The sequence below is a fragment of the Rhinopithecus roxellana genome, chromosome 16, assembly GCF_007565055.1.
Source record: "Rhinopithecus roxellana isolate Shanxi Qingling chromosome 16, ASM756505v1, whole genome shotgun sequence".
NCBI classification, from domain to species: domain Eukaryota; kingdom Metazoa; phylum Chordata; class Mammalia; order Primates; family Cercopithecidae; genus Rhinopithecus; species Rhinopithecus roxellana.
The window spans coordinates 4,710,834-4,725,962 of NC_044564.1; the positions used below are offsets into that span (position 1 = coordinate 4,710,834).

At 42.7% G+C, this 15,129-nt stretch overlaps 2 protein-coding genes across 3 annotated transcripts in view; one reads left to right on the forward strand and one right to left on the reverse strand.

The window, feature by feature from the left end:
- Positions 1–15,129, forward strand: part of LOC104676241 (astrotactin-2) — an 809,378-nt gene that overhangs the window by 728,294 nt on the left and 65,955 nt on the right. The gene's annotated exons all lie outside the window — the stretch shown is intronic.
- Positions 1,370–15,019, reverse strand: TRIM32 (tripartite motif containing 32). Of its 2 annotated transcripts, none has more exons than XM_010381004.2 (2): positions 14,940–15,019; positions 1,370–5,009 (listed from the first exon to the last, which is right to left on the reverse strand). In XM_010381004.2, exon 2 carries the CDS (start codon positions 4,929–4,931, stop codon positions 2,970–2,972), a length of 1,962 nt encoding a protein of 653 aa, XP_010379306.1. In that variant the 5' UTR covers positions 4,932–5,009; positions 14,940–15,019; the 3' UTR covers positions 1,370–2,969. The 2 variants fall into 2 exon arrangements, with proteins under 2 accessions (XP_010379306.1, XP_010379307.1); XM_010381005.2 differs by having other exon boundaries at positions 1,370–5,012.

Consider the following 15,129-nt stretch of genomic DNA (forward strand, 5'->3'; position numbering starts at 1 on the left):
TCTAAGGGGGCTACACTAGGAAGACTCAGGTTATTGGAGTCCCATTAAGTCAGGTAAATACCTGGACCAATTAAATAACTGAGAACATATTCTATACTAGGCACCATGTTACATGGTGGTTGGGGTTGCAGGGGTTAGACTTTCCCTAGATTAGTTAGCCCTCAATAAAGCTCAAATATATGGACAGGTAATTGCAACACAGTGATTTATATAATAGGAATATGAAATAGTAGAAAGGAACAGATGAACTCGATACTTGGAGACTTGTGAGGGGAGAGAAATGCCTGAGAAAGGTTTTAATCACCAAATAGAAACCTGTTAAGCAAGAAGAAAGGAACTGTTTAGCATGGTTGGACCACTTCCCACCACAGGTGCTCTTTTGAGCAACTAGATAAAAGAATAACGATCATCATTTATTGAATATTCCAGGAATGAAACCAGGTTATTTTCACATCAGTTATCTCATACCCTTCTAGGAGGCAGGGATCATTTTTGTTATTTTCCAGAAGAGGAAGAGTTAAATGACTTGCCCAAAGCCACATGACTAATAAGACAGAACTATAAGGTAAGCAATGCGGTAGTTCAGTGGTTTTCAGAAAAGTATTCTATAGATTCACAAGTTTTGCAATGGTAGCACAAGAGGTAAGGTAAAGGGAGGAAACAGCATATTCTTCAGCAGCACAAACCTGCTTCAATCAGAGCAGCTGCTCTTTGATCTATTTTACATGATAGACTTCCATATAAGACTTTATTTGGACAAGGGTACTGCTGCTTTAAAAAACAACAACAACAAAAAAAACTGCTGTAATTGAACAAATTAGTTTCCTGGGGCCCTAGTCTGCAATTTAGTCAACACAGCAGATAATTAAACATTGACTGTACTAAGCACAGCCTAAAATATTCACATCAAAGGGGAAAAAGAAAAAACACTTAGATCACACTTCCATTTTGAGCCAACAGATACTTGCTTTACTTGAGGGAAAAGGCATGACTGGTTTAGATGGGTAGAGATCTAAATGTTGAATGTCACTCAGTGATAGCACCTCTTTCAAAGCATGGGCAGCTGGAGGATTCCTGGCCTCATTTACCTCCAACCAGCCCACAATATTATATTTATTCCTCCACTGCAAACGGTGTGCCAAAGGCCCGAGCCACTGTTATTACCTCAGCAAGTCCCCCACTGACAGCAAAGACAGATCTCCTGCTGCTGGGTGCCCACACAGATAAAGTGGCTCTAATAACTAGTGAAGTCATTTGTGATGCACTTTTAATTGGATCAGTTTCCTCTCAATTACCCAATCTTTGAAAATCGGATGCAATTTCATAATCAGAATATGGGGCTTTCTCCAGATGAAAAGAACAAGACAAACTAGTTCAACATCATTTTAATGACCTCTTTACCTATCCTTTGGCAGCTATTACGATACAAGCCAAAGAAACACTACTACCATAAAAACAATTTTGTGCAGCTCAGTTTAGCAAATTTTGTTTACATGAAAGCAAGGGAGCTGCTCTTCGGCTTGCCATCAGCCCTGCACCTAGAGTAAGATATATTGCTTAGTAAACATCAAAGCCTCAGGAACCTCATCACAGGTTCTCTCACCCACTTCTGATCTCAAAAACAAGACTAAATTCCTTTTTGTGAGCTGTAATTATAAACATAAAATATATAGCAGAAGCTCAATTTAGAATAGGGTATTGGTGACTCTAAACCTTGGGGGATGATTCTGTACATATGTATTTGGGAGAAAGATTTGTGTTATTATCTTTACATAACAGTGCTTTTGGCTGAATTTTGACGTGGATAGATACCTACACTTTCAAAGAACACAGTGAGATAAGGAAGCAAAATGGCATAGTGCAGGTTATCCCTCTTATCGTCTCCAAAATTCCGTATTTAATTAAAAGACATGAACACCAGTGATGAAGAAACAGTTCTCAATTATTTAATGCTTGATAGAGAAATGGAAAGAAATCCTGAAACCAAATAGTATGTACTCACTTGAGGAAAATACAGAATAACAAACCAACAGTTTTGCTGTTTGTTTTAGTAATGAACATGAAAATGTGTCCACCTCTCCATTTTGTTGGCCCTGGCCTATGTTGTACAATTCCTTAGACACAGGCCAGAAGAGAGAGGTAGTATGAAAAACGATGAGCCCTAGAGACTATCCAAGTTTGCTGACTATATCAGCATTTGTTTGCTTATTCCTAGCTGCCTATGCTTTGGCATAATTCCAATCCATATTATGCTTCTTTAAAAGGCAAGCAATTTCCAGGCTGAAGTCGTCAATACCAACCAACTAGGGTCAATCCATTCTGTCACATCTGCAGTTCTCAATCCAAGATGGCACAGATCCTCCAGGTGAGAGGTACTGCTTCCTAAAGGGCCTGTGTATCCCCTTTGGTAGCAGTAAATGAATGAGCTTTCACACTGGTAAAGACGATCAGACTGAGACATAATGTTACAGGAATATGTCTGAAATGTCACTGAAAGGTGGAGCAGATCCCACTGAAGCATGCACAGTGAATCCAATCAGAGTTGAAGAGAAAGTGTCACAGATGAAGCACATTATAATAGGAAGGAAACAATGGATCAAGGGCATCAAAGCCAAACGGGAAAAAATGAAGGATTTAATACAAGGGCAAATTTCAAACATGGCACAAAGGGCTAAAGTGGCGCTCTCTACTAAAGCCTTGGAAGTGCCTAATTGCTAATCAAACTTCAGCTAACACCATTGCGTGTCCTATTTGGGCAGTGTATCTTTTAAAGCTCTAAATTTAGGTGGGAAGTGGGGAGGGGGAAATAACAAATAAAAAACATTAAAAGATGGAGCTTCTAAAGTTCTAGAACTACCTAGCTGGAATCAGTCCATATGCCGAGTCTATTCTATATGTGCCACTAACAACCAAGAACTAAGGGAAGGGAAGTTGGCTTGCGAGCAGAAGAAAATGGTGTTTCTCATCCCCTATGGGGTGGAGTATCTTCTCAGATGGTAGCTGTAGATCTTGATGCAATGATCCCAACAGTCCAAGACCAGCAGCTGCCCCTTAGGAGTGAGGGCTATGCCCACCGGACAAGTAAGTCCCTCTCGAATAAGGACACTATAGCCCCCACCCTTAGGAAAATGGAGAATTTCCTTGCGACTACTGTCAGCCACAATGAGATCACCACGAGCATCCACACACATGCCAGCAATGCAGCGGAAATCCTCGTTCTCTGAGAAGAAGTGGCTAATCTGGCGACCCAGCTGCCCATCAGGGCCTACAGAACCAATGGAAAAGCCACCTTCCAGGTGGTGCTCATTCTGTCGATTCTCCAGATTGAGGCCTAAGCCCTGGGTGAAGTAGACAGTGCCCTCAGCATCACAGGTGACAAATTTGGGCCGCACAGCACTGCACAGGCAGCTGTATTTGACCACCCCTGATCCTCGATCAACTGTGAAACACCAAAGCTTTCCACCTTCCACATCGGTTACTACAAACTGGCCAGATGGCAGGGCTGTGATACCCCATGGTTTGCTCAGCTGGCTCCTATGACAGGCCACACAGTGGCCATCCAAGGTATATACCTTGAGGGAGTTATCATAGCTGTCAGTCACACCAATCAGCCCCTGGCAGTTCATTGCCACTGAGAGAGGAGTGAGGTTGGGTAGATCCGCCCCAAGAAAGCTTAGCACAAAGCTATCAATGCCACTGGGGCTGCGGCGGATTTCCTTCAAAAAGCCTTTGCGGGTAAAGACTTGTATACGATAGTTACCACGGTCAGCAACTAGCACTTCACCTTGACTGGTCACGTAGAGACTGACTGGTAGATTGAACATTCCTGGAGTGCTGCCTTTGGCCCCCATCTTCTTGAGAAAGAGGCACTGCTGGATATTGGAGGCTGCCTCAGGACCCCGCTGTTTAGCAGGTGAGGCCCTAGGGCTGGCAACCACTTCCTCCGGGCTCACGTCCATCTCTCTAAATGTAACAGAGGTAGAAGCAGCAGAGGCTGCCGCCTCCATGGCCCAGGAATCTTCCATGTTAACTGTCCGGGGCTTCTTAACAGCTTGCCCAATTTGGAGGGGGCCAACATGACCTACCTTAAGGAGCTCCACATCTTGCAGGGTGAGCTCTCGAGGTAAGCTGGCAGTGAGCTCTGGCTCCTCCTCATCAGCTGTCTCCTCCAGTAGTGCTACATCTGCTTGCTTGATCTTGGCCAGGAAGTAGTCACAGCGAGACACAGCCTGCACCTCTGCAATGTTAAGAAGGTAACTCTGCTCCTCTACCACTTGACTATTGGACTTCTCAACTTCAGCCAAAGAGCCTGTGAAGAACTTCCGAGAGCGAGCCAGCTCATCCTGGACCCTGCGTTCCTCGTGTCCATACTCCTGGAGAACTGCTTTATACCTTGCCTGAAGGTCCTTGGAGACACCTTCCAAGGCTACCTTCCGCTGCTGCAGCTCCCCCATAAGTTCCCGCAGACGAGTCAACTTCTCTCCAAAGTCCCGACGCCGCTCCTCAGCAGCTTCTTTGACAGGGAGTGTACAGTGGCCAGGAGGCTGATGGTCTGCCTCCCGGCAGGGCTCACATAACACCAAACCACAGCTCCGGCAGAACTGCCGGGGCAGACGCCGCCCACAGGACCGACACATGAGCAGCCCCACAGCCTCACTGAGCCCAGCTGTATCAATGATCTTTAGCACTGTCAGATTGTCTGTCAGCTGGGTCAAGCTGGTTATGCGGGTAATCTTGCTGCAAAAGGGACAGCGGACACCATTGATGCTACTGGCCAATAGCTTCTCCAGGCACTGGCGGCAGATGGTATGGCCACAGTGCAGGAGCTTGGGACGCAGCTGCTCTTCTGTGAAGGACTCCATGCAGATGGGGCATTCTAGCACTTCCCGGAGGGCATCTAGGTTCAGGTGAGAAGCTGCTGCTGCAGCCATTGCTCTTCCTTTGAAGGGTACTGCTAGCACAGCTCAGAACTGAACAGCACAGTATTCATGCCCTAGAGGGTAAAATTCCTGCTAAAGAGAAAAAGAAACCATTATTCATTTTCCTCTGACTATATAAATCAATTCACTCAAGAAACATTTAGAGAATAGCTATGACCAGTCGTTCAGTCATTCACTTACTTTTTTATTGAGGTCTATTATGTATCACGTGAAGGTGACAAATAGGGAAACAAACAAGACAAAACACTGCATAGTGGGTAATAATTCAGATTCTGGAATCTCAGACACTTACTTAGTTGCATGACCATAAGGAAGTAACTCAAACTTCCAAAAGCTCTTTCCCCATCACTCATCCGTAAAATAGAAGTAATAATGGTGTCTGCCTTATATGGTTATTGTAAGGGCTAAATAACAAGACAAATATGATGTGCTTAGTATATAGCACCAGGGAAGTAGTATACTTGTAATAAATGCTAATGATTATTTTCATATTTGGTGAGTTTTACAACTTATAATTTACACTAAGAGAAAAGCACAGGATAATTATGCACAGTAAAAGGAATAAGTGTGACATGCAGGTCCACATAATGTTCTGCTGGAGTACAGTGGATGGAATGATGGATTCTACCTAACAGACTTGGGGAAGGCTTCCCAAAAGCAGTTTCATGCCTAAGATATGTCTTGAAAGATATGAAGGACTTATATGAGGGATAAAGGTACTTTAAGCAAAGAAAACCATGTAAGCAAAAGTGTAGAGGCTGTTTTTTTTTTTTTTTCATCATGTCATAGAGTTTACTGTGTCATGTTTGGGGCCCTAGGAATCATCCACAGACTTAGAAAATTGTGATGATTAGCTTTAGGTAATCTGCAAAACATTAGATCAGAAAATACACATTTTCCATGCATCTATCCTCCTACCTACTCATCTACCCACCCATCTAAGTTTAGGTATCTTGTTCTGTGCTAGATACAAGAGGTCTTCAGGATACAGATCCTGCTCTTCAGATATTCAAACTTTATAAAAGACAAGACACATAGGCAAATAATAATGAAGGCAGAAAGTAGTACTATAAATGAAATAAAAACTAAGTTTGATGGGGGTTGAGGAGTCCTTCTAATTTGAAGGGAAAAAGAATTTTCAAAAGGAAGATGACATTTTATATTGGCGTGGAAAGAAGCATGAATACACGGAGAGGGAAGAAAGAAGTAGGCAAAAGGCGCAACCTTAACAAAGTTTAAAAGGCAAAGGAAAGGACAAGAAGTTTCATGTATTGGAAAGAAAACAGAATATTTAATATCTATGCACTTTATCTTCTCCATCTTTAAAATGGAAATAATACTGTCTTTACAGAGTTAATGTAAGAATTAAATAATCTATAGAGTATATAGAATGCTAAGATTTGGCTCTGCACAAAAAAAGCCTTAAATGAATTTTAGTTCTCTTTTTTATTATCCTTAGATTAAAACAGTGGGAGTATATATGGGGAATAGAGTAACAGGCTTGGAAACGTAAATTGGGGGAATAATTATAAAAGGTCTTCAGAGCCAAAATGAGATTTTTGAGCTTCATTTTCAAAGGCATGGTGAGGCGATAAATGTTTTGAAGCAGGAAGCTGATTATGATCAAAGCAGGAATGCAGTGGGGAAACAAATCAGAGAAGACAGGGGTAATGGGGAGTCTGAACTAGGGAGCAGATGTTAGAAATGGAAAGATTCATTTGAGCAATATCCAGAAGTATAATCAGTAAGATTTGAAAGGTGAGTGGATTATAGTGGGGGAGTGATGAACAGCTGAGATAGCCAAAGACTCAAGTCCAGATGATTTAAAAAATAGCAGTGCCTTATCAAGACAGTTTATTTCTGGCTTACAGTACCTTCTGCTTCATCCAGTAAAAATCATGAACACTCCAACCCTCTTGATATACATATGCTTATGAAGTTGACCCAGAGAGATCTCAGTCCTCTGTAGCCTTAGGTTACTGTCAACTTATACCCCAAACCAGAACGAATAGGTCTAGCAAGTTGAGGCATATGATAAAGTCAGCATTTCATAAATGCAAATCCTACAGCTGTACCTGTGCAGTCTTGTGATCTGCAGATGGTCAACCACTAAGGAGAAAGAGGAAGTGGAGGGCAAGTTCGTTGGATTTTAAGGACAATGCATTTAGCTCAAGAACACTTTGCACATGACATCAACTCTTTCTCCAGGCATAGAGAAGAACGGGAGTTAATGTAGAGATACATATTACAACAAGTTTCTACTATATTAGCTTTGGAATGCAATCTGACAAATATATAGCAGCAGACATGCACAATTATCTAAAGTCAATTCTTCCTCCCTGATATCCCACTTCCTTTGTACTACAAGGGAAACTGCATCTAGTGCCTACTATGTGCTAGTTACTGTGACAGACACTTTATATGCTTAACCTCTTTTAATCTTCATGATGACACTATGAAGTAGGTAATATTTTTATTATCCTATTTTACAGATGAGGAAACGAATACTCAGAAAAACTTGCTCAAGGTCACGCAGCTCAAATATGGTAGAACCTTGCAGTACAGATATTTTTACTTTATTTAACCCAACATTATTTCAAGCTATTTTTTACTGTCACATAACAATGATTAACTAATGTTCTCTTGACCATACTCTGGGGAATGCTGCCTTATAGCATATGCATTTTCTCCATAACAGAGAAAGAACACTAATATATTTATGAGATTCTGCTGCTACAGAGTGGGATAGACTGATTTATTAGCTGAGTGACCTACTCTCACAGAGCAAGCTTGCAATCCCTTCTGACTCAAATCCATACCTCAGCAAAACAGTACTTAAAACCACATATCATAAGCATATGAGGTCTGATGTGGATATCTGAAACTATGAATGGTAAATTCTTAAATGTCAAGTGTCTAGAGGCAATAGTATAGACATACTGATAGAAATTACAATTCAGGATCCATGCAACCCTTCTGAATTCTAAATCAATAGCTACAGTTCTCTCTTCTATCGTCTGGGACAACAGACTGAGGACAACATTTGGAGTTTGAATCTAGAACATTAACTTACAATGCACAGGGACATCTGTGTTCTTCCCAGAGCTGGCAATGCAGATCAGTTTATTAGACAAGGCTGCCAACTTGTAAAAATAGCAGCAAATTATTTCCCCAGCTTTCTGGAATATCATATTCCTCCTATTGAAAAGCTTCCTACCTCTCTAAGACATCAGGTTAAAAAAAACGAATTTACTATGCCCACATCCCCAAATTATCTCAGATGACTACAGCTTCACCAAGCTCTCTGGGGATGTCAAGAATTCCTGCCCCAAAGCTGCCATGCTTTGCCAGGAAAACCTGTGTTCCCTTCATGAAAGCATAAGGCACAGATATAGCCTCAAACCTGGAAAAAGCCAGAACCACTTTTCCCATTTCCATGACTTGAAAACATGGCTTTGTGAAGGATCCTAGCCTGAAATGGGGCTAAGAGACAGGCAGATACAGCCTGTCTCCTCCAGGAGGGCACATCTCGTCATTACTGTTAATACCAAGAATGACTCAGATAGAAGGTCAATTAGACTTCAGTTTCCCCAAAAGGCTACACAAATAAAAGGAATTGTCTTATCATTCTAAATCTTTAAGTAAGCTGCCCATTTTCTGCCAGCTATCAACTCTGCAACCAATCAGAGTGAGTATCCAACATGCTATGTATCATCTTGGCTCCCTTCATGATCCCTTGAAGGTCTGTTTCCTGTTGTGCACTTTGTCCCATTAATTCTTGATCTCCCACCTCATCTAACATCAGCTTACCATCTTCTCACAACCCTTGACCTAATGATTAATACTGTACATACCGTACCATACTGTACTAGCACATCTCTTCAGCTCCCAATGAGAAACTATCCCTTAAGCTGTGTCTACTCTGGCTGCCCTAAGACTCAGAAAAATTACATAATCATATTCCATATTAATCTAGCCTCTTCTAGCACCACTGGGTTTTCCCCATTCCATGAAATGAGTAACCAAGGTAGTAGAAAAAGCAAATAAACCAAAGAAAAAGAACCTTGAAGTTATATAGAACTGAGATCATATCTCAGCACTGTCACAAGTTGTGGGGAAGGAAGCAATTTATTTAACCTGTCTAAAACTGTTTTTTTAGTTTATAAAAAGAGTACTGTAATGACTATGGATTTTATGCATATAAAGTACTTAGCCTGATACCTGTAGGTGTATAATAAAAGGATGCTAAATAAATAATAACCAGAAACAGCATTAACAATAACTGTACTAGTATTAATAACACATTCAGTTTACAAACTACATTTTGAAAGCATGAAGAAACTTTCCTTTCATGGCATACAAAGGCACATAAAGATTAATAAAAGGGCTGGTCAGTTTTGAAGAGTTTTAATTAAGAATGTTAGACATCCAGGCTAAAAACTGATGGGTAAATGAATTTACAACTTCTATTGCCCAGAAAATGAGCTGCTGTAGCTCCTTCAAGCACAGACTGAGTATGAAATGCTAGAATTTGTAGCAATCTCCTCACTTGAGACCAGCAGGTGGAGGTTGCAGTGAGCTGTGATGCTGCTGCTGTACTTCAGCCTGGGCAAAAGGGGAAGAAAAGGTAGTAATCTCAAGTTGTAAAATAGATGAGAAAACTAAGACCAGGAGGGGGAAATTAAGACCACAAATCACACAACAGAACTAGGACTAAAAGACACGAACTAGGAGTGGGCAGTATTATATAGATTAAGGAAGTAGGCCTGAGGGAATCAGGCTTTCCTGGATTTGAATTCAAGCTCTACCACTTATTGTGAAGACATGGGCAAGTTATTAATACTTCTGTAGTTCTCAGTTTACCTATGAAAAGAGGCTTTAAAATAGTCTCTTCCTCACAAGGTTATTGTAAAGATTAAATGAGATTACATGTGTAAAGCACTAAGTACAGTACCAAGCCAGGCATGCAATTAACTATAAATAAATAATAGTTTTTATTATTATTAGCAGTAGTAGTGGCAGCAGCAGTTGCTGCTGCCACCACCCAACCTATTAGAAGAAACGAATAGGCACTTTTCAGCAGACTGTACCCAAGGCCTCAGATACATACAATTAAACAATAAAAATTCTGACCCCTCCTAGAAACTGTTTTACCTGATCCCAGAATCTAAAGATTACAGATGATCTAAGGTTTCAAATCTTCATCTAATGCTTGAATCGCCACCATGGGGTAGTTCTCTAGATGTCTCTATTTCCTATACCTATATCAGCCTTTGGTGGTTTAGGCCACAAGCAAAACTAGAGAACTTTAAGCAATTAACAAAACAAATCTTTACTAAGCACCTACTATGTGTCTGGCCCTGTGAACGGTACTGGTGATACAATTTTGAGCAAAAAACAGACATAAACAGTGCTTTCCCCTAAAAACGAGAAAACATGTAAAATATTGCATTTCCTTTCACAAGACATAAAGGTCCATCCTACTATTGACATGCTCCCCTGGTTTGACCGGTTTTTTTTGCAAGGTTTATCTCATTTCCTTTTATGTCAGCTTTCTAAACTTTATTCCTCATGCATTCTAACAGAATGCTAATCAAGTGCAAAACTATCACTGTGCCACCAAAGGCCACTCATTAACAGGACTGACTTTAAAGAAGTCAGTGAGGCCATCACCTGACATCCACTCCTGTGTGTTGGAGAGGATTCTGATGAAGTTTAGATTACTCAGGGCATTTAAGGCACCTGCAGACAACTAAGATAAACTCAACAAGTAGGGGCTTATAGGGAAACACAGCCATGCTCCTGAAGTTGTACCAGTCTGGGGCAAACAAAACAATCCAGAAGGAAGTATGTTTGTAGAAAAAGAAAACTTGAGCTAAACTATGTCAAGGGCAGGCTAAATGAATAACAGGGTTTCCTGGAAAACATGCTTGCCTGTTGTCTCTGTCTTCCTCTAAAACTGCAGGACCTAGAGAGACTCCCTTGCATCTTTCACAAACATCTGAGTAGTATCTACGCTGCCAACATGACTCAAGGAATACAAGACAAAGGAAAAATCAATAGCCCTTTCTCAGAGACCTCCAACTCACCTCAACCCTCGCTCTTTCAATTCCTTTCCCTGCATATAACATCTGTTCATTTAATCATGAGATTATGATTAAAGGATCAAGGAGATTCCAGGAAATATACAAAATGGGATGAGAATTTTGGGGACACTGGCAGAGACTACTTAGGGTTATCAAAATCTGGCAAAGACCTTGGGCAACACAGTGAAACCCCATCTCTACAATAAATTAAAAAAAAAAAAAAATCAGGTGTGGTGGCATGCACCTGTGGTCCCAGGTACTTGGGAGGCTGAGATGGGAGGATCACTTGAGCCTACGAGGTTGAGGCTGCAGTGCACTGTGATTGTACCACTGCACTCCAGCCTAGGTGACACAGCAAGACCCTGTCTAAATAAATAAATCTGACAAAGCAATACTTAGTTCTCTTCCAGCACTGCCTTCCTCTAATAATTGCTAACACTCTTAAAGCAACTACTCTTTATTGTCAGGCATTTTTTTATATGTTCTCATAGTCTCATAATAACCATGTAAAGTATGTGTCATTCCTCTTCAAAAATAAGGAAACCAATGCTCAGAAAAAAGTAGCCTGTCCAAGGTCTCAAAACCAGTAAGTAATAGAGCAAGGATTCAAATCCCAGTGTCAACTCCCAGTCATAAAACTACTAACTTAAAGGATGTTTCATAGTTCCCTAGCTTTAGACAAAGTCTGGCTGAGAGGTTGGTAAGGGCACCTAGAAATTATTTTTAAATTTGATTGTTTTACCAGAAAGACAAGATGGAGGGAATGTCACAAAGGTTCCACATCAGTGTGCACAGACAATGATCTACTTTAAGGGCCTTATAAACTTTTGGCTTCCAACTACTCTCCAGACATAAACATAGGGGCTCTGAAGGGTTGGAAAAGCCTTCTAATAAAACTACTATAATGTAACACAGGTGTGAGACACAACTTGGTTTGTATCCCAACCTAGCCACTTGTTCTGTAGCACCGGGTATGTCACTTAACCTGTTATTTTTCTCACCTATAAACAAGGAATAAAATCCGGACTGTTAGCAGGATGACTGAATTCACTAAGATAACGCACATAATAAGCACTCAACAAATGATAATCATTTGCATTTTTAATAAATTGAAGCTGACAGGACAAGTGCTTGTCCAAGGTAACATGGGAAATTAGAAAGAGTAAGGAGTTTAGACAGGACTGATTGAATTCCCATGACATATTTTCTTTTAGGGATGTGCATGGATATTCCAGCTAAGTCTTGCTGTCAGATACAGTCAAGTTTTGTTTCTGAACCGGCTTCAGCAATGCTGTAGCTAGTCCTGGAAATGATAGAGCCAATGCTACTATTCTGTTCCAGAGAAAAGCAGTCCAAAAGAGACCATACAGAACAGTAGTTACTCTCCTTCAAAGTATGACTGCCTTCAGCCTCAGTCCCTGCCGTGAGGTGTTTTTTCAAGCCAGCGGCCTCCATACCTCACCCCATAGTCCGTTGCACCTCATCCTGCCTAATAACCTGAAGCTTCTCTCCTTATCTAGCCCCTGGTCTTGGTCTAAGAACAAATCAAGAACAAAGTCCAGGGCTCCTCCCTACCTAATCAGAGAGATTTACCCCCCAACTTTAGAGTTCAATCTGATAGTCAGTGATACTCACTGGGCAATCCTCGTTTTCATTAGAGGGGAATGGGCTGAGAAAATAAGACTCAGCGGGTCCTAGCAAGGAAGCAGCAAGGAAAGTGGGAAAATACAGAGTTATAGAGATCTGGGTATGAGCTTAACTGTGTCATTCCTGGCTATGAAAACTTAGGCAAGTCACTTCCTAAGCCTTAGTTTCCTCATGTGTAAAACTGAATATAGTCCTTAGAAGGACTGTCATGAAAACTGAGTAAAGGAGTAGATACAAGACTAAAAATTACTAGACTTTGAGAACTTACTATGTGCCAGATCCTAGGCATGCTAATTTACTTCACTAAATCCTCACAACAATTCTGTGACATAGGTCCTGTTATCATAACCCCATTTTACAGATGAACAGCCAAGGCACTGGGTGGTTAAGTACTCATTCAAGGCCACAAAGTCAGGAAGAGATAGAGCTAGGACTTGAACCCAGGGTATCTGACTCTAAAAGTTGAGGCAGAGTGCCTCAACTTTGGCATTACTGACATTTTAGGCAGGATAATTCCTTACTGGGGGGGAGGGGCTTATCCCATGCATTGTCAAATGTTTAACATTAACATAAAACATCATATTTAATGTTTAATCTACCCACTTAAGGCTAGTAGTATCCCCCACCCTAAGTGTGACAACCAAAAACCATCTCCAGACATTGCCTAATGTCTCCTAGGAGACAAAGCAACCCCTGGTTAAGAACCACTGCTTTACAGTCTAGCACAGGACTAAATGCTCAACACATAAGGGTTCCCTTTTTTTGTTGTTCATTTTTTTTGTTTTTTTTGTCCCTCTCCGAGCCCAAACATCTCACTCACAGAGCCACTGCCCCTTCAAGCTGTAATGGATCTTATATAGGATAAATTATTCCACTCATTCCCCTGGAGGTCTCACATTCTATCTGCTATGGTAGCTTGGGGGTACAAGGAAAAAGGGCTTAGGCAGATGACCTTGAATAGTTCCATTTCTTCTTCCTCAAAGCCTACCACTTTCAGTGGGCCGGGAGAGGAGGAGGGAGAGGGCGGTGATCAGAGTGGAGTTAGTGGCAATACCATACCTGCCTTATGATAACGGATCTTTGTTTAATAAAAGAAGAAGATTCTACCCTTCGCAGGGATTACCACACTCCTTCAGGATATCTGAACTGAAGATTTATCACTTTGTTCCTCAACACCTGAACTCTGCTCATCTTCATATACTCATCCAGAGTTTCATACATTACTTTTAGGTCCTAAACTCCCCCTGTCTCCCATGCAGCGATTTAAGGAAAATCTCTTTAGCAGCCCAAGACACCAATCCACAAATCTACTCATTGTCCTTTGATTCTATAGCCCAGTTAGGACATCTCCACCCCACGATTCAATCCTCTCCAAATCCTGTCCTCAACCCTCTTACAATACCAAATTCCAATCTTTGGGGCTGTATGTTGCAACCCTCATCAATTCCTCACTCATATGCCTCAAATCCCTCGGACACAGATCCTTTAATCCCTATTTCCAAATCTTTGCCGCACTCAGCTCCGCACCTCAGTTCAACGCCCCAATTCCTCACTTCAGATTTCTGCTCTCCCTCAATCTGAACCCCCATCTCCTGCATTCCATCAGGCACTGTGCCGCCCTCAAACCCTGCTCCTTCCTCTTATGCACTGAATGTCATGTGCTGCCTTCACAACTCAGCCAGCTCCCTTCTTCCTGCTAACAAGATAGAGTCCCTCAAGAATTCACCCCACCCCCTCTATCTCACCCTCAGCCCACTCCGAAAGCCCTTTCTCAATAGCACTTAGAATCGCCCTAGACCTTGCTCCTATCATCTTACACCCTGTCCTTGCCAGATGCCTAGCGCCCCCAGATTCCCTCTAATCTCATCGGGGCCCCCCAGTCCCTTCATATTTCTGAAATTCGGCACCCAGGTCCCTCCAGGGCCCTGATTCCCTCCCATCTCCCACATGCTGCACCCCGTTCCTCCTCAGGGCCCCCACATTACCTCATACCTCCCGAGATGCTGCAAACGCATATCTCTTCAGAGCCCCTCGCTCCCCTCCCCCAGCTCCATCTCCTCGGATCTCCTCAGCCCCACGAATCCCTCCCGAGCCTGCCCCTCGCAGCCCCACCCCCACCCTAGTCCTTCCCCTCAGATCCGGTCCCCAGACCCTGCCATTCGGCGCGGCCGCTGCACGCCGGCACGTTCCCCCGACCGGCCGCTGAGCCACGGCCCACGACTTCGGCCGCGGTCCCCAGTCCCCAACCCTCCTTCCCGCCCCCTACCTGACCGCCCGCAGCTCCGACGAGTCCACCGCCGCCAGCCCACCCGCCCGCCGTCCTCTGCGCACGCGCCGTTGAGCGCCCTTTGCCGGGCGCCAATTCGCAGAGCTCCCTGTCCGTCACTGAGCCCCGCCTCCCGAGGCATGCTGGGGCTTGTAGTGCAGCGGGCGCCAGCGCGCGGGGCCAGGCGGCC

Bases quoted from the DNA above. Each gene is read 5' to 3' on its own strand.
- TRIM32 (XM_010381004.2), bottom strand. From the start codon at position 4,931: ATGGCTGCAGCAGCAGCTTCTCACCTGAACCTAGATGCCCTCCGGGAA.